Here is a 21,476-nt window from a genome sequence, read left to right as displayed (position 1 = left end):
TCCCCGCCCTAGCCTTTTCCTAACCTTTTCTAACTCCCAATAAAACCCCGCCACGTACCCCATTCCTTTATAAATTATTATATTTATTTTATGAATTTTATAATATATCTAATATTTGATCGTGGTATTGAAATATATATGATATTGTTTAAGTCGGGATCTATTATGAGAAGAACGAGTGGCTTAGATTCAATGTTTTACGAGGGTGTAGTGGAGGATGATAAATTGTCCATCATTTAAATCTCGATCGAATTGTCACGGAGTATGGAAAAAGATAGGAATATATTTGAAAAAATGTATGGGTTATATTTGAGAAGAAAGGTTTTCGATTTTGATGGGATAATTTGACTAAACTCGAAAGTTTATGTGGGCATGTAAGTGGGAAATCGGCTTCAATGGACCATTATTATTATTATTATTATCTAATTTTATTATAAGGTTGAGAATTATTAATATGAAAATATCAATTGATTTAATTATACCTTCATCCATTATGCTTATAAGTCATTTTCTTAATCAAAATTTTGTCTTCCATGGAAACACAGCTTCTTCCACTTCAAATAATGCCTCTCCATAAAACACCATACAGATTCTGCATTTTCCCATCACCATGTGCCTTGTCTCCTCTTTTCTTTTCTTTTTTTTTTCTTTTTTTTTTTTTCATTTTATTCTTTTCGTTTCTCTCTCTTCTTCGTTGTTGAATTTTTATGTATAACATGGAGCTATGAAGTCGGGTTTATGTGTGAGATCTCACATCGGTTGGAGAGGAAAACGAAACATTATAAGGGTGTGGAAACATCTCTATAATAGACATGTTTTAAAACAGTGAGACTGTGGGTTAAAGTGGACAATATTTACTCATAGTATCAAAGCTAGACACTGAGCAATGTGCAAGCGAGGACGCTGGCCCCCGTAAGGATGGATTGTGAGATCGCACGTTGGTTAGAGTGAGGAACGAAGTATTCCTATATAAGGGTGTGAAAATCTCTCTCTAGTAAACGCGTTTTAAAACAGTGAGACTGCAGGTTAAAGTGGACAATATTTACTCATGGTATCAAAGCCAGACACTAAGCAATGTGCAAGTGAGGACGCTGGCCCCAACGAGAGTGGTTAGAGTGAGAAACGAAGCATTTCTATACAAGGGCGTGGAAATCTCTCTCTAATAGACACGTTTTAAAACCATGAGGCAGACAATGCTAACAGTGAGCTTGAGCTGTTACATTATGCGGAAGTGGATTACATGTTACATAAAGTTTAGCTATAAAAACAGTGAGTCAAACGTGTTTCGTGAAGGTAACGATTCACGTATATTGGCGATTTGGTGGGTATCACTGTATCACTAGACATGGATGGAGTGCAATGTTCAAAAGGTATGTCTAATAGCAAAGCTTGGATCTTGAAGTTGACTACCAACAGCTTCAAGGAAAAGAAGAAGAAGAATCCCCACCAGAACAAGAAACTTTATTAGTGACATGATGATTCTGCAAGCTACCCATTAATGGCATATGATAAAAGTCAACTCCCTTTTCTTCATTACATTGCTTCATAAAACACCATTTCAGTAAAGTTTTAGCCTTTTCTTCTCATCATTTTGCCTCTTACCCATTTGCTTGCTCTGATTTGTAAGCAAAAAGCCATGAATTAAGGTCAAGAAAGAGCAAGCCAAAGCCCTGAAATGGGACACAAAATTACAGTCATCAAAACAACCTTAAACTTTTCAAAACTATCAAAATCAGGAGGAAACATAATTGACAACATATTATTTAATCACATTAAAAGAAAACAACCATTAAAAAACAACCCTTAACCAAAACCCAAGAACATTACAGGACGGATCGAAGAAGTTGTCGAACCTGGCTCGGCTAGGCTCGATTAGGCTCGACACGTGGGTGTGGGCTACCATTGCTTGGATTTATTACAAGAAAAACAAGCACGACATAGAAAAAGACTCTCTAAGACCAGGACCAAAGGGCATTGTCTTCAATGGGGAATACAAAATTACAAGAACTTGTGGGCGGGTCAGAGTAATCGACATCTTCGAGCTTTGGGAAGATGCAAGGAGGCAAAAGATTCTTTCCCAAGTTATCTTCTTCGTCTTGCGATAAGTCGGACTGATCGGGATCGAAAATGTAGGACGAATCTCCGGGGTCTAGGAGTGAAGAGTGAACCCCATCAGTGTAGTGTGGGCTATCTGAATCAAATATATCACTTTTGACTGAACTCATATCCTCCTGCTTACAACCCAGCTTTGAAGATTTGGAGGCTTCATCAACCAAATTTTGTGGTGGTTCTTCACCAAATTTGTCATCTTCAGACACCACAGAGTTGCTCCTTTCTTTGTCTTTGAGTATCAGTTTGTCTGTCAGGACAACAATCTGTAATATCCATGTATTGTTTCTTAGTAATAATGCAAACCCAACACAGCTTAATCACCAATAATGGAATATCCATGAATGTCAACAACAATTTTACCTCAGCCTTCAATGAATCCTTCTCCTTCAGTAGGTTTTCATAGTCAGCCTTAAGGTTTCCATAGCTGGATTGAAGAGCTTCATAGTCCTTCTCCAGCTGTTTAGTTTTCCACCGTGCTCGGCGATTTTGAAACCATATAGCAACCTGACGAGGCTGCAGCCCGAGGTCCTTGGCTAGCTGAACTTTCCTCTCCGGTTCGAGCTTGTTCTCGGTCTCGAAACTTTTCTCGAGGAACCGGACTTGATCAGCTGATAACCGCCTCTTTTTTTCAGGGTGATGGAAGTAATCATCCAAGTCTTCATCCCCATTATCTTCATTATCCAACGGGCAAAAGAACGATTGATTCGATCCGTTTCCTCCACGAATATCTTCGAAACTCATCATGGATCTTGAACCTATACCAGAACAATCTGCGATGAACATCAACTAGACAAGTTTTACTCCCCAAGTGATATATGTCAGATAATATCAATCAATCTCATACAATTCTTCTACACGAATTGAACTCTAGAACTGCACCAGATTCAGCTAACAACCACAAAACAACTAAAAACAGAGAAACACCAAAAGGAAATTACATCGATTTTCTCAAAATCAGCGATTAATGATCCAATTTAAACAGCCAAAAGCATTGAGAATTCAGCACATAAACCCAAAGGGTGACTAAAAGCATCAATTCCACAGAGAAACATCAAAGAGATCAAGCATACAGAGGCAAGAACTGAAAAGATCAAGAAAAAGGGTGTACCAAGCAGAGAAGGGGAAGTAGAAGAAGATGACCCAGAAAGGAACAGAGCACTAAGAGGCTCAGAAGCAAAAGACCCTCCACGATTCTGAAGCAAAACACTATGATTGGAAGAAACACCGCTTATACTACCACCGTCGTCACCGCCGCCGTATACCCTCCGACCCGCCATAGCCCTAAATATAAAGAAACTATTCCCTGTTTCAAACAGCCATCAAGAAAACGGAGAAGATTAGCCAGTGGGTCTGTGTTGTTGGGGGGTAATCTAAGACTTATGGCGGAAGAAGCTGGTGATTATGATTTCGGTGATGTGTGAAGTATGGGAACAACGGCTGCTCACACCCATCCCTCAGAATAAGAAAGATTAATGGATGAGGCTGTTCTTCGATTCTTTGGATTTCTCTTCCAAATTGAAATCGAAGATCGAGAGGAAATGGTTTCTGGGTTTGAAGCCTCCGAGAAGAGAATCTCCTCCTTTCCTTCCCGTTTCCCTTCGGAGGAGGAAGAACTTGGTGGGCTTATAATGGCACCACCAGAATGCTTCTCATATATCCGTAGTTACCACAATACCCTTCTTCTTGGTTGGTTTTGTCTGAGATCCCAAAGAGAACAATATCTGCTATGGATGTGCTTGTAGCGTTAGAAATGGTATTGGAGTCAAACACCAAGGGATGTGTTAGTGAAGAGGTTGAGCTCAAAAAGGTAGTGGACCGAAGCAGTATGCTAGCAAGGTCGTTGAGTCGTGAGAAAGGTAAATTGAGGGTCCCACATCAATTGGAGAAGGAAAAGAGTCTCAACAAGAACATTGGGCTCTGAAGAGAGATAATTGATTCATAATAAATATATTTATATCATGTTTATCGAAAATTAAGCGACTAATATTTTATTTAGGAACGAAAAAAAAGCTAAATTAATGTGAAGGAGGTAACATGAAGTAGAGTGAATAATGGCATGAGAGGAGCAAAATGTTTCCCAATTATATGTTTCTGCCAACCAAACATTCAAGCCAAATTAATAAAAATAAATGTCAATAACATATAGTCTAAAAACTATAGCCCTAAATAAATTGTACGTAAAAATTAAATTTATTTCAAGAATTTAAATTATTTGAACAAATTAAAAATTAAAAATTATTATTATTATTTAAAAATATATATATTTAAAAGATAATTAGTTTTAAAATGTATATTTATATCATCAAAATTGAGAAATTAATTAATTAATTAATTAATTAATTATACATATCTACTCCATCAAACTAAAATGCAAGTACAAGCATTTGATATGCATAAATATAAAATAATTGCATGTGACACACCATGAATCAACTTTATCAATTATTATTATTATTTTTTTTTTCATTCAAAACATAATTCTGATCGGTATGAATATGTAACAGTTCAAGCTCACTACTAGTAGATATTGTCTACTCTGGTAAGATATGTTTTGTTTTACTCTCCAATTGATGTAGGATCTCACGTAATAATTCAACTAATGAACGAGGACGGGATGGTAGAGGGGTAAAATGGGAAATGGGAGGGAATAAAGGTGAGAAGGAGAAGATGGAGATGACAACGAGGCAAAGGAGAGAAAGGTGGAGGCAGAAAACAAAGGAATCCTGTCCAATCAGTCGTTTTCCATGATTTGGCGGACTGAGTCATGGGCCCGAGTTGGTCATCTTCATCTCAACATAAGGCTGAGTCACTCGTTCATCGCTTGTCCACCATTTTACGTGGTCCCACCATTGGGCCACGTCATGTGCTTCTGGCTCCACCTGTCCCTTCCTTCCACATTTTAAATTGGCATCATCTCTCCACATTGGCTGGTGGGCCCCTTCTCACCATCCCATTCATCAAAATCCATGTATGTATGTGCCTCTATATAAATCTTATCTATAAAATTTTATTAAATTATTATTTTTATTAAAAAAAATTATCACGAATTTCAACTCTTAAACCATTAAATTTATATTTTAACTTTATACTAAATTTATTATTTCATTCAAATTTTTAGAATATCAGACGTAAATTTGTTGAGGATTATTGGGAATAAGTCCCACATTGATTAATTTAGAGGAAGATCATGAGTTTATAAGTGGGGAATACTATTTTATGGAGAGTTGATTCCTAACCAAATTTAGATTAACTAATTTTTGTTTTTGAATATTTACTCTAAAACATATTTTTAAATTATTTGTAAAAAAAAAAAATATATATATATATATATATATATTTTAACTTTAAAAGATTAAAAATAATTTTGAAATAAAGAATATAGTTTAGGAATTTATTCTATAAATTAGGGAGAAAATGTATCCCGTTTTCAGTCTCGCGAAACGTTGGTTTTGGGCCGTACGGCCCATTAAGGTCTAGTCATCTGACAGCCCATGTCTTTCGTAATCGGCCCATACAATTGGGCCTGTTCTTTCATCAGCCCATTACAAAATATCTCCAAATTATGTATAAATCCCTTAAATTTAATTTTTTAACGTGTCTTTTTTTTTTCTTTTCTGTATTTAAATTTAAAATATATCTTTTTAATCCAAATTGTGCACATATTTATTTTACCCATTCGATTTTTAATTTTGAAATAATTTATTTCATGAATTTAGTATATTAGCATTGTGTATGGTAAAATTTATAATAATTTAATCTCTATTTATAAATAAAAAAGAAAAAAAAAACTAAAATTTTAAATTCACGAGAGTGTAACTTTTTCTATACAAATGAGTCTCGAGATAATTCGCTCATGAAATAAATAATTGCACCTACGATCCAATGGATTGGGAAAGAATGAATCGGTTCATTTCCGAGTGCGATACAAATATAATCTCGATTACAAATGATCTAAACTCAACTTAATCTTTGGCTTAAGATAATTAAGTAAATGTTGAAGGAGAGAGGGAGAGAGTTATGAAAATTTGAGATAAAGCAATGGAGGATATGATTGGTGGATATTAGTGGACATCAGATTACACTGTCTCAGATCTCTCTCCTACGTGGCGAAACCTCCCTCTTCCATCACTTCCTGCCTGAACAATAATCCTTCAGGAGCTTCCCTTCCCCTTCAACAATGGCGGTCACTGCACAATCACCATCTTCCTCTGCTGCTCCCTCTCTCCTTCCCAACCGCTTCTCCATTTCCAGATTCCGCCACGCCTCTAACCATGCCCGTCCTCGTCCTTCCTCCGGATCCAATTCGCTCAGGATCCTCGCCATGGCCCCTCAGAAGAAGGTACTGCAACTCTTTCCTCTGTTATAATTCCCCTTGTATTTTGATCGCGTTGTTTGGGGGCCAGGCTAGGGCTAATAAATGGAAATTGATGGATTCAGGTGAACAAATACGACGACGGTTGGGAGAAGAAGTGGTTCGGAGCTGGAATCTTCTACGAGAGCTCGGAGGATGTGGAAGTGGACGTGTTCAAGAAGCTTGAGACGAAGAAAGTGCTTAGCAACGTCGAAAAAGCAGGGCTACTATCGAAGGCAGAGGAATTAGGGTTTACGCTCTCTTCGATTGAGAAATTGGGGGTTTTCTCAAAAGCCGAGGAGTTCGGGCTTCTCAGCTTGCTTGAGAAGCTTGCGAGCGCCTCCCCGTCCACATTGGCCTCTCTTGCCCTTCCCATTCTCGTTGCTGCGCTGGCGGCGATTGTTCTCATTCCCGATGACTCAGCGCCGCTTGTGGCGTTACAGGCTGTGGTCGCCGGCGGACTCACGCTTGGGGCTGCCGGATTGTTTGTTGGATCGGTGGTGCTGGGTGGCTTGCAGGAAGCTGATTGAATAGGACTCTGCCGGATCTCCGTGTGTGTAGGTAAATTGAATACTACTTTTGAAACAGTTCTAATTTCTCTGTGTAATTAAGAACCATAAACATGGTGCATCTGAAGAGAGCTTTTTCATTCTCTTGGTTTCAAAATGTGGATTAGAATTAGGTGATTTTGGTATCATAACTTCATTTCTTCAAGAAGTATTACAGTAAGAGATATAAAATTTTCAAAACTTGAGCCTTCTAATCTTTTGATCCTGTTAGCTGCATCATCAAGAGATAGTAGTAGAATCCTACTCATTCCAGATTTCATGGAGCAGCATTCTGTTCAGCTTCATGGATCAGTTTCAATATCTCTTCCTTCTTAACCGCCAGAGCCTGCATCTTGTCTTCAAGCTTCTCAAGCTTCTGTCTGAGCTTTAATGGATCCTTCATATCCGCAGGGTCCTTTTTCTTCTTCTCTTTCTTTTCACCTTCTTCCTTATCCTTATCCTTATCCTTTCCCTTCTTTTTGCCATGATCATCTTCTTCTTCTTCATGTTTCACCTTATCTTTCTTCTTCTCCTTCTTCTCAACCTTACCCTCGTGCTTCTCTTCCGAGGTTCCTCCCATTGTTGAATCTAAACCAAAATTGAAGGAAAACTGAATGAATATTGTTCTGCAATTATTGGGTGTGAGCCTAACCGCCATTAATATGGCAACCCAATGGGCAGAAATTGATGTGGGTTGCCGAGAATTCAGCCACAAGACATGGCAACTTCATTCTCTGGTGGCCCTGATTTGTTATGGACATTTTCCACTCTGCCAAGTATAAACAAGAATAATCAAAGAAGAAAGCTCTGTATTATTGTTCTAATTTTGCTGCCAACAGTAGAGGAAGATCTGATATGTTTGAAAATAATCCGTGATGTTCCAACTTTTCAGGACACAATTACAGCAAACTATGGGACTCTGTTTTCCCTCTCTCTCTCTTATTACTGTGTTGGTCAATCGAATTCCATCTCCAAGAACGAAACAACATGATGACAGCTCCCTTTTCACACTTTACCGTGTTATTTTTTGGGACATCTTTTTCAACTCCACCAGTTTGAACTTTCCCTTCCCCACTGGCTATCAACTAGCCTACTCAACTACTACCCCCATCAATTTGGGGTTGTAATTATGGAAAACCCCACAAAAAGGGGTTAAAAATAATAATAATGATAATAATCATACACTTTTAATACTTTCATGTACTACTTTAGTCTACATTAACCGATCTGATAGGCTAGGAAGTCGCCGGAAAAAGTTCAGACTTGCTGACGGCATAGGATCCCGGAACATGGGGTGGCGCAAGTAGTAGAATCCGAGTGCCACCGCCACCATTTTGGGCGGAACCGCGTAGAGGATCAATGTGATGGTGAAACATACTCCAATGAACAGCTTTGTGGCTCGAGGGTCCCTCCAACTAACCAACGCTTGTACTCTCTCTCCTTGGGTAGCAAGATCCCCCAACACTGTTTGGATTCTTGCAGCCAGTATCCTTAGCCGGTCGTACCTGACCCGGATTACGTCCGGTGGCTTTGAGCTTGGAATTGTGTCGAATTCTTCATCTAGTTCATCTGGATCTACTGCCTCGGCGTGCGATAATCGTGTGTCCATTCCGGCGGGGATTTTTGGTCTGAACCGATAGTACCAAACTCCGATTAAGAACACGTAGAGAAACCCTGTTGGGACAATCAAATCTGGGTACCAAACAAGAACCAGATATAAAATATGAACAAGAATTGTGGTTATGGGGTTCCTCCATCGCCGGATGTCATCCAACCATTTGGCTAATCCCACCGCCCATGCCAAAACTGCAACGATCCTAAACCAATTTGCCTTGCTTTTTCTCATACTCCAAGCGTGTGAATCGGCATCCAACATGTATCGAACCACCTCCGACCCCAATGGTGGCTCCGACCTGCCTAACCAAGTTGCCACCATCTTTGTGGCGGCTCTGCGCAACGCCTCCTGTTGAGCCACCCCCAGAGGGCGGAGATAATGCATTCTTGGAAGTAAGGGCTGCCCATAAACTCCACATGTATCTGGCAACAGTGCCGGACAGGCGAACCGGACGGCTAGCTCGATTTCACCCATTTTCTTCAACCCTGTTCTCTGCAACACCAACAGAGGGTACGAGTTTGTATAGATTTTGTTGCTCTCGAGGGTTGACACCCGAATCCTTACTTTTCCGATGTGATAATCCGGCTTGTCCTCCGCCGCGTCGGAGTACATTCGCCAGTTATCGAAGACGCCGATGGTGAGAACAGTGCAAGGATCGTATACTTGCCACGTGTACTGCTCATTCCAACGTGGATCAAAGCTGTCAGTCATCGTTCTGGTTCGGACCCACTTTTTCCCGTACTTCGCGACACAGTAAGCGTCAGTGGACCCCTTCCCCGGATCTTTCGTCTTCATCGGAAGCAACCCTCGAGCTCCCAGAATCCCGAGCTCCAGAATTCCAACGGCTGGCTTCCACAGCTGCTTCGCTGTCGGGCGGAAATCACTACACACGTGCGCCGCCTCATCCAACACGTGATATCCGCCTTCCAAACAGAGGCGGAGATAGATTCTGCCGCTGTATGATTCGCCACCGTTGCCGCCTTCTAAAGAAAACCATTTCGCCGCCACATACCGCTCATCGAACCGCTGTTCGACAGTGTCCACCGGAATCATGACGTGGCCGAGGAGTACGACCTCCTTGCTCGTTCGGTCTTCAACGAGTATGATCAGAGAGTCTTCGAGAGGCTCGCCGGCAACGAAGACGAGGTCCTCGTTCCAGTGAAATGAGGCGCTATGGTTGTTCATGGACCCTCGCCTGGTCCGAGCCGACTGAAAACTCAGCTGTGCTTTGATCCGAATCTCGGGTGCTGTTAATGGAGGCAGATTTGAAGCGATGTGAAGGTCCTGCGCTTCTATTACTGTAATTCTCAAGTACCATAGCTTGGGAGATTGATAAACCTTCGAGCGCGTATGAGCCACGTGTGGCGCATCGGAGCACCAAGCTTCTGGAAATGCGTCGTCGGCTTGAGTTCCAATCCAAACAGAGAGCTGAATGTCGCCGGTAATTTTGGTGGTTTGTTGATCTCCGGCACCGCCTTCAAGGCGGTACCACTGAGGAGCCAGAGGACTATCAGGCGGATCACGTACAGGAACATCGGAAAGATCAAAGCAAACGCCACCGAGGAACTGATCCGATGGAGAATCCCAGACGGCAATCTCCAGCGTCGTATTTGCCGTATCAGGCCGATTATGGCGGAGGGCAAAGACACATTTCCATTCCGGCGAATCAGTCGGTTCACCAGGCCGATGATTCGCCGGTTCCGATTTGACGTAATGGCTTGATGTGCGAATCTGTAAGTAGGGGCGCTCATTAGGAGCGATATTTCTGGCTTTCACGATACGGATGAAGAGGTACTGCATCGGCTCCACAAGATCGTACGGATGGATCCTCTCCGTCTCCGCCATGAATTTTTTATTGATTACTCTCGGAGAGTAATCCCCATTCGGCCTTCTCAAAACCCTAACCCCTTCCCCGAATCCTGCTGCCTTGTTATTCTGCATTTTTCTAATTTCTGGTGCAAATTGGCCCTCCGCAGGCGGAGGAGCATTTACCTCCATCGGTGGTGGCTCAGAATGTACCGGCATCTCCTGCGGAGGCGGCTCATCGACAACTACCACCGGCGGCGGGTTCGAATCGTTGTGACCGACCTCCCCCTGCGGCGGAAGCTCGAACATCCTTGCTTCCTCGACAACAGCCTCCGGAGTATTAGGCTTCTCAGTAACAGTCTGAATCGGTTGCTCCTCCTGCGGCAGAGGTTGCGGCGGAGCTTCTTCAACTAACTCGTCGTAGTAACAGATCCTAAGCCCAATCTCGCCTCTCACCCAGCTGAACACGCTCTTCTTCTCCAATTGATAGTAAACCAAACCTTCTTCTCCTCTCTTCGCAAACTGGCTTCCGTTCAGTTTCACCCTCCCTAAGAATTGATTCTTCCGGCCACTACCATTGCCGTACCTCTTATCGTTGAAAACCTCAATATCAAGCTCCTCATAGTCCATATTATCAGGATCGGAGACAATAAATTCAAGCGGCTCATTCCATGTGGGATTGAGCTCACGAAACTTAGTAGCGGTCCGCTTCCTCTGGCCATCGAAATCGGCAACCACATAAGGACTGGAGCTTCCTTGGCCGTCTTTAGGAAGAAGGTTACGAGCATCAGCGATTTCGACAACGAGCTTCCTAACAGTTTTGGGTGGCGGTGGCGGTTGAGGCGATGACGGTGGCGGTGGCTGAGCCGGCGTCGTCATGGTCTCATTTTGGTATGAAGCAAAAAATAGATCAGAAAATGCGTTGATAGCGGAGAAGCAGAATAAATGCTGTAATGTATTGAATATTGATGCCATTTGCTTTCCCCTTTTTCCTTTATTCTATTTTTCTAAACCCTTTTTTTCCCTATACAATTTTATTTTATTTTTATTAACTTTAACATTAAATTACAAATTTCATCTTTATTATTTTTTTAAAAATAGTTCTAGATGTGATGACCCTCAACCCTACCATACCATTTGTAGTTGAGCTATGCTTAAATTGTATTTATTTTATAATTAGTTGAGCTATGCTTAAATTGTATTTATTTTATAATTAGTTGAGCTATGCTTAAATTGTATTTAATAATTAAAAATAATAATAATAACGGAATAAGAATGTTAGGAGGTGGGGGTGTTAGTGGGAAAGAGATTAGATTCCAATCTCTCTTGTGAAGGTTTTGAATGAATCCACTTTATGGTTTCCCTCTTTTTTATATTCCAAAACAAATAAAATATTATTCCGAAAAAAAAAAAATTAAGGAATAATATGGTTGTATGTTTAAATCCTTTATGACCCATCCATTTGGGCCTCTTTATTTTCGTCATTCATATCAAAATTAGTCGCATAATGGTCGTGTTAGATGGGTAATGTTAGAAGCTACGAGCGAGAAAATAATTAAGTCATGTTACCGAATCGAACAAAGTGTAAACTTGAAAGTAACCCAAAAAGTAGAGCTTCTCCACTTGAAAGAATCTCCTTGAACATATAAGTTTGATAGGTTTAATTTTTCTCTCTTATACATCTAATAATGTAAAACGGTGAAGAACTAGTATGCAACCATTTAGATGCCTTGTTAGATTCCCTTCCCTTTAGCCCAAAAGTTAATTCCAAAGAGAAAAACAAGCCCAACCCTTTACCCAAATCACTACACTGTTGTGCCCTAGCTGCCTCCTTTCCACACAGTTCTTCAATGGAGATGCCAATATTCAGCTGAAACTTTAGAGTTTGCAGTGGACGAAGAAGAGGGTCTCCACTATTGTACCAGTTTCTCAGTGCGATCCTTGGGCGACTGTGAACTAATGGACTTTTTTTCCCCTTTGGCTCCGCATGTCGATGAAGCTTCTCAACCCCATGTCATATTCTGCACTTTCTGAATGGGTGGACTTTGTTGCCAGAATCTGATCCTTCCCATCTCATCAAAAGGTAAATTTATTTTCTCATTGATGCTTCTTCTTCTGTCCTTCACCATAATTTTCTCTTCATGACATCATTTCAATGCATATTATATTATAATAGGTGTGGAAAAAAGATGGGTTTCTCTGCAATTTTCTCCACTCTCCCCCAAATAGTTCCTTAACTTTAGGGCTCTAATCCATATCCTCTTGTTTTCTTGTTTATTCCACTGAAAAAGAAATCTGGATTCCATGAGGTTTTGGCAATCTCTTTATGGGTTCTGCATCACTCTGAGGAGAGATTTCTGCTGTTGATTATGTTTAGTGTTTAGTGTTTTGAAACCCCATTAAGAGTTCTTCATTTGTGATTACATTTTGTTTGGATGATGCTGTGTTCTATTCCCATGTTCTGGGTTGGTTCATACTTTAGTACCCTTTATCACATTTCATATTAAGTTTCCTTTTAGGATAGAAACATTCCTCCTTTTGAAGGAAAAGGTAGATTTATGCCATTGTCTGAAAGATAATGCTGCAAATTAACATTGATTTTGTTTCCCAAGTGTTTGAAACAAGCTGAGAAGGCTATCTCTGCTTTATTTTATTCCTTCGCTTTTCTATAAACAAGATTCTGTTCCATAGCAAAATTATGCTTTTTCTTGGCTCCAAAAACAACAATGTAGAAGACAACATGTTTGTATTGTATAATCATGGCCTTTTTTCTTGTGGGACAGATCTTTAGATGGTGCAAATAACACTAGAAGAAATTTGAAGTACAATGGTTCATGTTCGGCTATGAATCCGATCGACCCATGCTAAATTCAACACCATAATTTATGAACCTTTTATTTGTCTGCAACTAGAAAATGGTCATAGATTATGGTTGTTAGCCTAGCCTAAGCGAGCAGGTAAACAACATCGACATCGACTCTGATAACGTATCAAGAAGATGGTGGAGTTGTCCAATTCAAGGGCAAGGGGCCAATATCATATATGATCTCTCTATGGCAAGACCATACGAGTTTGATGGCTTCTGGAGTTCCAATACCAGCACCTCTAGGGTCACCTGCTGGTCCAAACCTATACCAAACAACATTCTTAGCCACCATAATCGACTTCATGTTGAGAAGGAGAAACGAGCTTATTAGACTTTACCAATGGTTCTGCGGAGCTCCTGTTGTTCTAGCTCGTAAACCCGCATACGTTGTCCCGTTTACAGTATTTCCAATAACTTCCTGCAATGTCCAAAGTTACTATAATCGATCAAGCATTGTTGGTTTGGGAAACACTTTGTTAATAGGAATTCTTAGAACTGAATCATCGAACTCACCTGTAGAAAAAGAGGGTCATTTGAAACAACCGCTGCTGTTAGATGAGCATGCATCCGCTCAAGAGCATCCAACACAACTGACAGTTGATCGCTCTTATATTCAGTAATAATCTACAAACACCAGCAACAAACTGATATTAAGAAGTGCTTAACATAATTATGAACTGGGTAGACACCAGCTACAAAAATTTCCCTTTTTGTTTCATATTTACCTGAAATGGTCCAAAAATTTCCTTAGTAACAAGCTCATAATTCTCATCTTTCATCATTTCTTCGAGTGGAAGATACACTGCAGTGGGTTTCATAGCGCCATAAATGGCTGGAATGGAATGGTTTTTGAGAGGTTCACCTCCAAAGAGTAGCTTTGCTCCTGGTATCTTGAGCAATTTGTTCATGTGATCTAGCATCATTTCATTTGTTAACTGCAACACCCAAGATTTATTTTTTAGTATTGTGGGGTATCACGAATGATCACAGTGATTAGTAGCCATACCGTAAGAACAGGGCCAATCGTTAGATCAGTCAAGTTTCTTCTCTCTGCAAGATCCTTTATCTTCGAAATGAGTGAAGTTTTCGACCAGTTCTATGCAATGGCGACAAAATGATATCATCAGAAAAGATAAGGACAAGAGTTATCAATCCCAAGAAGATAGCAATGACAATAAAAGATCAAACCTCATGCATGAACAGTATGGACTGTGCCGAGCACTTCTGGCCGCTGCAAGCATATGCATCTTGATCACAGACCCATGCAACATAGTCTTCCTGCAATTCAGTAACCATAAGAACTAAGAAACAAAGCTCACATCTTCAACGATATGGCACGCAACAGAGCTAATAACCTCTCGAACATCTGGTCCTAAGACTTTCCAATCAAAACCTGCATCTTCCAGTTTAATACGACCCTTTAAGTCGACAGCCAACTTCTCTGCCACTCTTGAGCTACCAGTGAAAAGAGTCATGGATGGATTTCCCTCGATCAATAACTTGTTCATCGTCTTCCCATCGCAATTTATAAAATCTAAATCTTCAAGAGGAAGTCCACAATGGTGTAGTAATCGAATCATTTGCTCCATAACTATGCTAACCTACAAAACATTAAGATATCAACTATGAGTATACATTCCACACTTGCTCCATCACTATGTTACTGTGTTCTTACCTTGCTATCAACTTTTAGAACAGGTTTGTTGCCCATGTAAAGTGCACCCATCACCTGAAGTAAAGGAATTTCCAAGGGGAAGTTGAAAGGAGTGATAATTGCTACCTGCAAATGATTACAAACTATTAAGCTGGATTCAAAACAGATTTTATTTTAGGAGATATCTAAACTGAATATGTCTTACAGGACCATAAGGCCAACGGTAACCATGACTTTGTTGTCCAAGATGATCTCCAGGTACTGCAAAGGACCTTGCTAGGAAGCGAACCTGTAAGTAAACGAATCAATAACAACTAGTCAACAAACTCTACACGAGAATGACTCGTTACGAAACGTTCTATACAACAAAACTCCATTTGAAAGTGGCATAGAGTCACTCAGACCATAGAGTCTTATATTTTTAGAAGGATTTTTTCTATAAAGCTCACTCGAAGATTCAAACACCTGACCTCTTAATAGGCCTCAGCAAGCAAACATGGTCATCCCCTTGGGGGCTGACCTTAAAAGAGTATTACAACAAAGCAAAACAAAGAAAACTCATTGGCCAATGATTAGACCTTACCTGATCACCAGAGAAGTTCCTTAAAAATTTAACAGTAACATTGACTTCAGCCCAAGCTTGCTGATAACTTTTTGGAGAAACTCTTTGAATTAACCTTGCAAAGAAGTCAGTCACCTGCAAATCATGTTTTGTTTAAGCTACTGTAAATAAGAAAACAGTGACAAAGGAAGAGAGAAACAATCACCTTTGGTGTCGAAAGCATGTCGGCAGCCTTGGACGATACATCTCCATACAAAAGATATCTGCAAATTTGAAGGAACAATGAAAAACAAATCGAAAACAAACTAAAGCAAATGATCTATCAGAACCTCACCTCTCAGGTGATTTGAAAGGATTATGCAAGCCATGCTTGGGGCATTTGGTTAGGCTCTTCACAAATGGCTGCAATATCAATCCATCAAGTTAAAACTAAGCAGATCTTTTAAGAAATGAGTGCTGGTTAGTGGGCAGGACATGAAGGATGAGTTGTTTTAAGCATAAGAACCAACCAAGATGTGCATCAGGTTAGCTGACTGAACCAACCAAAATGTACCTGAATTTCTGTTTCATTAACTTCAGCAATTTTAATAAATGGCTCTCCATTTAAAGGATCTACAATAGTATTCCAACCGGAAGATCCAATCCATTTACCCTGCACTAAAAAATAAGCACATGTTGTGTCAACATTCCTGTTCTTCTGTAATGAAGAAGTTTAAGAAGAACTGAGGATCAAAGATCTTTACTCACCTAAGTTATGAACTTCTCCTGGCTTAGAACCTGATATTTGCTCCACTTCCACCGAAGAGAAAGGGATAGAATGAACATTTCTGCTTTCAGAGAAGAAATGGTTACATTACAACATGAAAAGAACATAGGATCCCAAAAAAGATGAAATGATCATAAGAACAGAGTAGGGGATTCAGGAAACACTTCCGGATAACACCCCTTTTTGACAGATTTGATTCGGATTTGGATCGAAACGATTCATCAGTTCAAGGATGAACAAAAGAAAGGTGCAACCAAATCGATTGTAACTCACAGTAATTTCACTATCTAAATCAAATTCTGAAGCTAAAGTTTCCCAATCCAATACAGTCCAAACAACCCCTTTATTATCTATCAACAAAAACATGCATATGGGAATCTAGAACAACCAGATCCCACTACCATCAGCAGTCGAGTTTTCGAGAAAACAGATGTGGGTTTCACAAATTGCACATTTCTGCATCGAAAACTAGAGATGAATCTTACCTGCAAAAGCTAAAGCCGGTGGAGGTGCGAAGAAATGGTGCCTGAACAATCCGCCGGAACAGTAACCGAGATAGAACCGGCGCCATAACCCAGGTGGGAGACTGGTAGATACGACGCAAAAACGAAGCCAAAACGGAATTAGGAACGGACGGGACGAAGCCCACAAGAAAGAAGGTTGTTTACGTTAAGTCACTGTGAGAGAGAGAGAGCGATGGAAGGCAACCCACTCGCTGATTCACTGATTTAAGAGCTTAGCTACAATTCCTTTTCAGCTCTTCAATGGGAATTAAACAACAAATTTCAGATTTCTTTTTATTTTTCTAATTTTGTTCTAAAAGGGATTTGATTAAGAACATTGATCCAATCCCTATTCTTCTCTTCCTACAAATTCGTGTCTGACTGTTTGAAATTATCTTAAATCCTATTTTTAGACATTCAAGCAAATCACATACTCATCCGATTTAACACGTGGATTTTTTATTATTTATTTATAAATTTAACTAAATTACAAATTTACTTAAAAAGCATAGCTTAATGATAATAATTATACGTTGTAAAGTTATATATGGTAAGTAACATATAAAGGAAATGATTATATATACAGTAGATCGTAACATATAAAGGAAATGATTATATATACAGTAGATCGTTATGTCTAGTAAAATTATATATACCTTTTCAGCCGTGATTTAAATAGGTACTTTTTATTTTATGTATACTAGAAGTCATTAATATAAACCTTTTGTACCCCGAAGAATTTGATTCCCCATCACCTCTCCGTTGAACATATTAAATAATAATATTAAATTGTTAAAGGTTTTTTATTGGACCTCCACGAATTTGGGCCAATAGTGAATGGGCTAGATGTGAGATGACATTGTAATGGGCTGGGCCGTGATGAAATAGTTTCAAATGAAAAATAAAAATAAAAATAATATAAGAGAGAATGAAATGCCAATAAAAAATCATATAATTTATTTATCTACGTGTCAAAATAAAAGGATAAAACGGACATGTTTTCTATTTATTTATTACCAAAAATGAATATTTAATTGGTATAAATGGTCAATAACAAAAATATTATATATTTAAAAAAAAAAAACACACATTATTTATTTTTCTTTTATTTCATTTTCTTTTCACGTTGATTAAAAAATAAGATTATAAAATTTAACAACTTGGCTGCGTTTTATGACTTTTTTTTTTCTTTTTTCTTTTTAAAATATATATTTTTTCTATCTATAAAGCTCTTTCTTAACCACATCCCAAATTAAAAAAATGTTTTATGGTAATAATTTTAAGAGGTTTAGTTGAAAATACGATTAATAATAATAATAATAATAATTTTAAAAAAAGTCGACAAACTTGAACTATTCTTCGAGTTGATTGAAACAAACCTGTTTTAATGATTTGTATTTACTTTCTCGTTTATGAAATGTGCGTGACACACGCGTGTTTAATTATTATTTTCACGCAATTAAAAAAAACAAATTGCTAATTATCTAAATAGATTCCAAGACCCATTCTCAAGGGGTAGGGTTCCAGCAGTACTTATAAGAAAATTAATTTTATTGGGGTTTTATTTTAATTTTCTTTTCCAACTATTTGGGTATTAAAATACAAGTGTTTGTGTTTTGTCAATGATTCAAGTGGCTTAAACCCCCTCCAAGGGGTCAGGTCAGCATTGAGACAAACAACGACCAATGGGCGTCTAATAAATACCAAGTTGATGAAGTTTGAATTTTTTTTCAATATTATTATTATTATTTTCTTATTTTGTTATTATTTTATTTGCATTGCCATACCCGTCCGATTTGTCATTAATTTATTAATCCGTTCTATGACGTGGGCGTGTGATGATACGAATCTAAAAATACATAAGACTTGTCTTTGGTTACCTCTGACTTCTTAATCAATAGCTATTTTAGTTGAACTATATTCATGTTGACTAGTAATTTTAGTTTAAAATTTTAAGATATAAATAAAACATTTATTATAAGGGTCTAAAATCTTTTAAAATCGTGAGGTTGACGACAATATATAATGAGCTAAAATTGACAGTATTTACTAGCAGTAGGTAGTAGGTTTGAGTTATTATAAATGGTATAAGAACTAGACATCTAACGGTGTGTCGAGAACGCTGACTCTAAGAAAGTGGATTGTGAGGTCCTAGGTAGTTGGCCTCCAAGAATTATAAAATTTAATAACTAAAATATATATTTTAAAATTTTATTAACCAATTTATGAAATTTTTAAAGCGTTAGTATAATGATCTAAATCAAAGGACAAAAATGCCATATATTAAATATAAATTCCTTCATTAAAATTTGTATAATTAAAAAAAATGAATATATATATATATATATATATATATATATATATAGTTAAATAATTACTTAAATCAAAGTCAAGATGATGAAAATGTAAGTGTCAACTTTAATTAAGATGGTTTAATTTAAAGATGAATTTGATTAGCTCAAATTAATCCCGGCAGCCCAAAAGATATTTACTAATTTAATTATCACTACCATATGTTATAAAATAAAATAAAATAAATTAAAACGAAGTCATCCATTTCCATTATTTAAAATAAATGAAAGAAAATCTAATGTAATGACAACTGGCCATTAATTAATTATTAATTTAAACAGCGATTAAGAAAATCTTCGATGAAGAACAGTATTTAATTAAGATTATGAAAGTGTACGATTTCAACTTTAATTTTTCATAATTATGTAAATGCAACGACTTTGAAACATAGTTGATTGATTCATTAATATTAAAATAATTTATATGATATAATATAAAGTTCGTAGTTTGCATGACTGATTAGCAATAAAATAATGAAGGATATTGACGAGTTATTATTTTAATGAATTTGTATAGATCATTTTTTTAATTAAACTAAGCAATTTGGTAAACTAAGAGATTAAATATATGATGTTTGCATTAACATCATTGATATTAAACTATATACTATTACATTGACATGAGTAGGATGCCGTGTGAAATCTCACTTCTATCCCTCTATCTCATCCATATTTAAAAAAATTAAATTAACGACCTTATGGTAAACATACAATTTATATAAAAATATAACGGAGTTCCATAAATTTCGGCTATTTATTTATTTATATATTTTTCATTTGGGTTTTTTAAAAAAAGTTAGACCATTCGAACCATTGAATTAGATTTAAAAATTATATTGTTTACGACTTTCCTAAAAGACTCATACCCATAGAGATAATATTCATTCATTATAAATCGACGATTATTCTCTAAATTAACCGATGTGGGACTTTTATCATCCAACAAAGACGAATTAAATTAATTTGATTGGATTTAAACCATGGTTAGTGGAACCAACCAATCGTTGACAAATTTAATTTAAAAATACGGAAATTTTTGGAGAGCGTCGTGTTTATTATTTTAAAATTGATTTATTTGAAAATTTGGGAATATTTTTATAAATTTATGTTCATTTCCCCCAAAAGTCTATCTTAGTGTATGAATTTGACCTAAATCATTGAACTTTGACAGCCGACTTCAAATTTCTATATCATTTTCTTCCATTCAAATAAATTCACGAAAATTCAAAAAATAATTATGCGCCATTAGGTATATTTTGTCGGGGTTGAAAAATATGCTCGAATTTTTTCAATAATTAAAATAAAGAAAATAAAAATATTTTATCATAATTTTTAAGAATTAAAATATAATTCTTTTTATTATTTTTGCTTCAATTGTAATAAGAAAAAGTAAACGCTAAGAAGTTGATTTTAAAGTCAAAAGCTCAAACTTTAAGCAAAAATAATGTTATTAATGTGTTGACTTTAAATATATATATATATATATATTATAAAATTATTTTTTATTTCCTTGAGATTTTTGCATGGAGGCTCTCTATAAGTGAGTAGTGGGTACGCGTATACGATTGTACGTTGAATTTTCAAGTACAAACTTTAATTACGAAGAAAATATCATTTAAATATATAATAATATTTTACGAAATTAATATCAAGAGAAACATTTAGAACAGCACCATTTAAACGACGGCGTTTAAATTTCTAAATATTCGGTCTTTTCGAATATTCTGCGTATTTCTTTTTTATTCTTTCCATACCTAGAGAAAAAAAAAAGCCAAAAAAAGAAAAAAAGAGAGAGGCGGTTAAATATTCTTTTCCTACGACAATGACTGAAATTGGAAAATTTTATATTTGGGTATTTATTTCTTAATTATTTTAATAAATTTGTATTAATTTCAAGACTTTTAAAAATAGTCATTTTCATTTAAATACCATTATTTTATAATTAATTATTGAGTATATAAATGACGTAAATAATTGAAATAATTTTGTGTTAAATGGGTCGAATTTTATTTTAGTTATTAAAATATGTATTTTTTTAAATTGCCACGTGGAGGGTACCCCACAAGTTGGTGTATAATACAGACAAAGAACGGATATATCTCACCTTTCATGTGTCATTATTATTATTTATTGATTTTTTTTTTAAATAAAAGTCAAATGAAATGACCAATTAGGAGGCTTCTAATTAAATCCATACTAAAAATTTGACCTTACCGTTAATAAATTTGTAAACGTGAGAGAAAAAATTAGATAGACGACGGTAGCACGCCGGTGGCTAATCTAAGATTTTGACCTTAAATCAAAATCTCGAAGTTTAAATTTTTATGTATACTACAAAACAT

General features: G+C 37.1%; 5 protein-coding genes across 8 annotated transcripts; 1 reads left to right on the top strand and 4 right to left on the bottom strand.

Annotated features, from left to right (window-relative positions):
- Positions 1 to 1,362: 1,362 nt before the first annotated feature.
- On the bottom strand, positions 1,363 to 3,736 carry LOC111783019 (homeobox-leucine zipper protein HAT5-like). 3 transcript variants are annotated; one of them, XR_002813258.1, is made up of 4 exons: positions 3,221 to 3,736; positions 2,473 to 2,882; positions 1,854 to 2,375; positions 1,363 to 1,670 (listed from the first exon to the last, which is right to left on the bottom strand). XR_002813258.1 is itself a non-coding variant. In XM_023663889.1 (3 exons), the coding sequence occupies exons 1-3, from the start codon at positions 3,387 to 3,389 to the stop codon at positions 1,953 to 1,955; spliced, it is 1,002 nt and encodes a 333-aa protein (XP_023519657.1). In that variant the 5' UTR covers positions 3,390 to 3,736; the 3' UTR covers positions 1,733 to 1,952. The 3 variants fall into 3 exon arrangements, 2 of the variants coding, with proteins under 2 accessions (XP_023519657.1, XP_023519658.1); XM_023663889.1 differs by lacking the exon at positions 1,363 to 1,670 and having other exon boundaries at positions 1,733 to 2,375; XM_023663890.1 differs by lacking the exon at positions 1,363 to 1,670 and having other exon boundaries at positions 1,733 to 2,375; positions 2,473 to 2,867; positions 3,221 to 3,734.
- A 2,424-nt stretch (positions 3,737 to 6,160) lies between these two features.
- On the top strand, positions 6,161 to 8,204 carry LOC111782592. 2 transcript variants are annotated; one of them, XM_023663372.1, is made up of 3 exons: positions 6,161 to 6,451; positions 6,550 to 7,024; positions 7,904 to 8,204. In XM_023663372.1, exons 1-2 carry the CDS (start codon positions 6,290 to 6,292, stop codon positions 6,991 to 6,993), a joined length of 606 nt encoding a protein of 201 aa, XP_023519140.1. In that variant the 5' UTR covers positions 6,161 to 6,289; the 3' UTR covers positions 6,994 to 7,024; positions 7,904 to 8,204. The 2 variants fall into 2 exon arrangements, with proteins under 2 accessions (XP_023519140.1, XP_023519139.1); XM_023663371.1 differs by lacking the exon at positions 7,904 to 8,204 and having other exon boundaries at positions 6,162 to 6,451; positions 6,550 to 7,129.
- On the bottom strand, positions 7,142 to 7,904 carry LOC111782593 (protein PXR1). Its single transcript, XM_023663373.1, has one exon. It carries the CDS (start codon positions 7,667 to 7,669, stop codon positions 7,289 to 7,291), a length of 381 nt encoding a protein of 126 aa, XP_023519141.1. The 5' UTR covers positions 7,670 to 7,904; the 3' UTR covers positions 7,142 to 7,288.
- On the bottom strand, positions 7,916 to 11,463 carry LOC111782590 (protein QUIRKY). The gene has a single exon (XM_023663369.1). The coding sequence runs from the start codon at positions 11,405 to 11,407 to the stop codon at positions 8,225 to 8,227; it is 3,183 nt and encodes a 1,060-aa protein (XP_023519137.1). The 5' UTR covers positions 11,408 to 11,463; the 3' UTR covers positions 7,916 to 8,224.
- Positions 11,464 to 13,120: 1,657 nt separating this feature from the next.
- On the bottom strand, positions 13,121 to 17,106 carry LOC111782591 (probable aldehyde dehydrogenase). The gene is made up of 15 exons (XM_023663370.1): positions 16,766 to 17,106; positions 16,262 to 16,341; positions 16,068 to 16,171; positions 15,849 to 15,916; positions 15,720 to 15,777; positions 15,536 to 15,649; positions 15,158 to 15,241; positions 14,974 to 15,078; positions 14,654 to 14,899; positions 14,487 to 14,576; positions 14,305 to 14,394; positions 14,024 to 14,233; positions 13,812 to 13,922; positions 13,637 to 13,716; positions 13,121 to 13,561 (listed from the first exon to the last, which is right to left on the bottom strand). Exons 1-15 carry the CDS (start codon positions 16,849 to 16,851, stop codon positions 13,423 to 13,425), a joined length of 1,665 nt encoding a protein of 554 aa, XP_023519138.1. The 5' UTR covers positions 16,852 to 17,106; the 3' UTR covers positions 13,121 to 13,422.
- Between the last annotated feature and the right edge of the window lie 4,370 nt (positions 17,107 to 21,476).

Source organism: Cucurbita pepo, chromosome LG20 (genome assembly GCF_002806865.2).
Source record: "Cucurbita pepo subsp. pepo cultivar mu-cu-16 chromosome LG20, ASM280686v2, whole genome shotgun sequence".
Classification (NCBI taxonomy): Eukaryota; Viridiplantae; Streptophyta; class Magnoliopsida; order Cucurbitales; family Cucurbitaceae; genus Cucurbita; species Cucurbita pepo.
This window is presented reverse-complemented; position numbering and strand designations above follow the sequence as displayed.

What these genes read in the sequence shown, in the direction of transcription:
- LOC111782590 (XM_023663369.1), bottom strand. Translation starts at nt 11,407, where the DNA reads ATGGCATCAATATTCAATACATTACAGCATTTATTCTGCTTCTCCGCT.
- LOC111782592 (XM_023663372.1), top strand. Translation starts at nt 6,290, where the DNA reads ATGGCGGTCACTGCACAATCACCATCTTCCTCTGCTGCTCCCTCTCTC. An exon ending in CCATGGCCCCTCAGAAGAAG is followed by an intron (nt 6,452 to 6,549) that starts GTACTGCAACTC and finishes TGATGGATTCAG; the next exon opens with GTGAACAAATACGACGACGG.
- LOC111783019 (XM_023663889.1), bottom strand. Translation starts at nt 3,389, where the DNA reads ATGGCGGGTCGGAGGGTATACGGCGGCGGTGACGACGGTGGTAGTATA. An exon ending in TACTTCCCCTTCTCTGCTTG is followed by an intron (nt 2,883 to 3,220) that starts GTACACCCTTTT and finishes TGTTCATCGCAG; the next exon opens with ATTGTTCTGGTATAGGTTCA. An exon ending in AGGATTCATTGAAGGCTGAG is followed by an intron (nt 2,376 to 2,472) that starts GTAAAATTGTTG and finishes TGGATATTACAG; the next exon opens with ATTGTTGTCCTGACAGACAA.
- LOC111782593 (XM_023663373.1), bottom strand. Translation starts at nt 7,669, where the DNA reads ATGGCGGTTAGGCTCACACCCAATAATTGCAGAACAATATTCATTCAG.
- LOC111782591 (XM_023663370.1), bottom strand. Translation starts at nt 16,851, where the DNA reads ATGGCGCCGGTTCTATCTCGGTTACTGTTCCGGCGGATTGTTCAGGCA. An exon ending in AGGAGAAGTTCATAACTTAG is followed by an intron (nt 16,172 to 16,261) that starts GTGAGTAAAGAT and finishes CTTATTTTTTAG; the next exon opens with TGCAGGGTAAATGGATTGGA. An exon ending in AAATTTTTGGACCATTTCAG is followed by an intron (nt 13,923 to 14,023) that starts GTAAATATGAAA and finishes TGGTGTTTGTAG; the next exon opens with ATTATTACTGAATATAAGAG.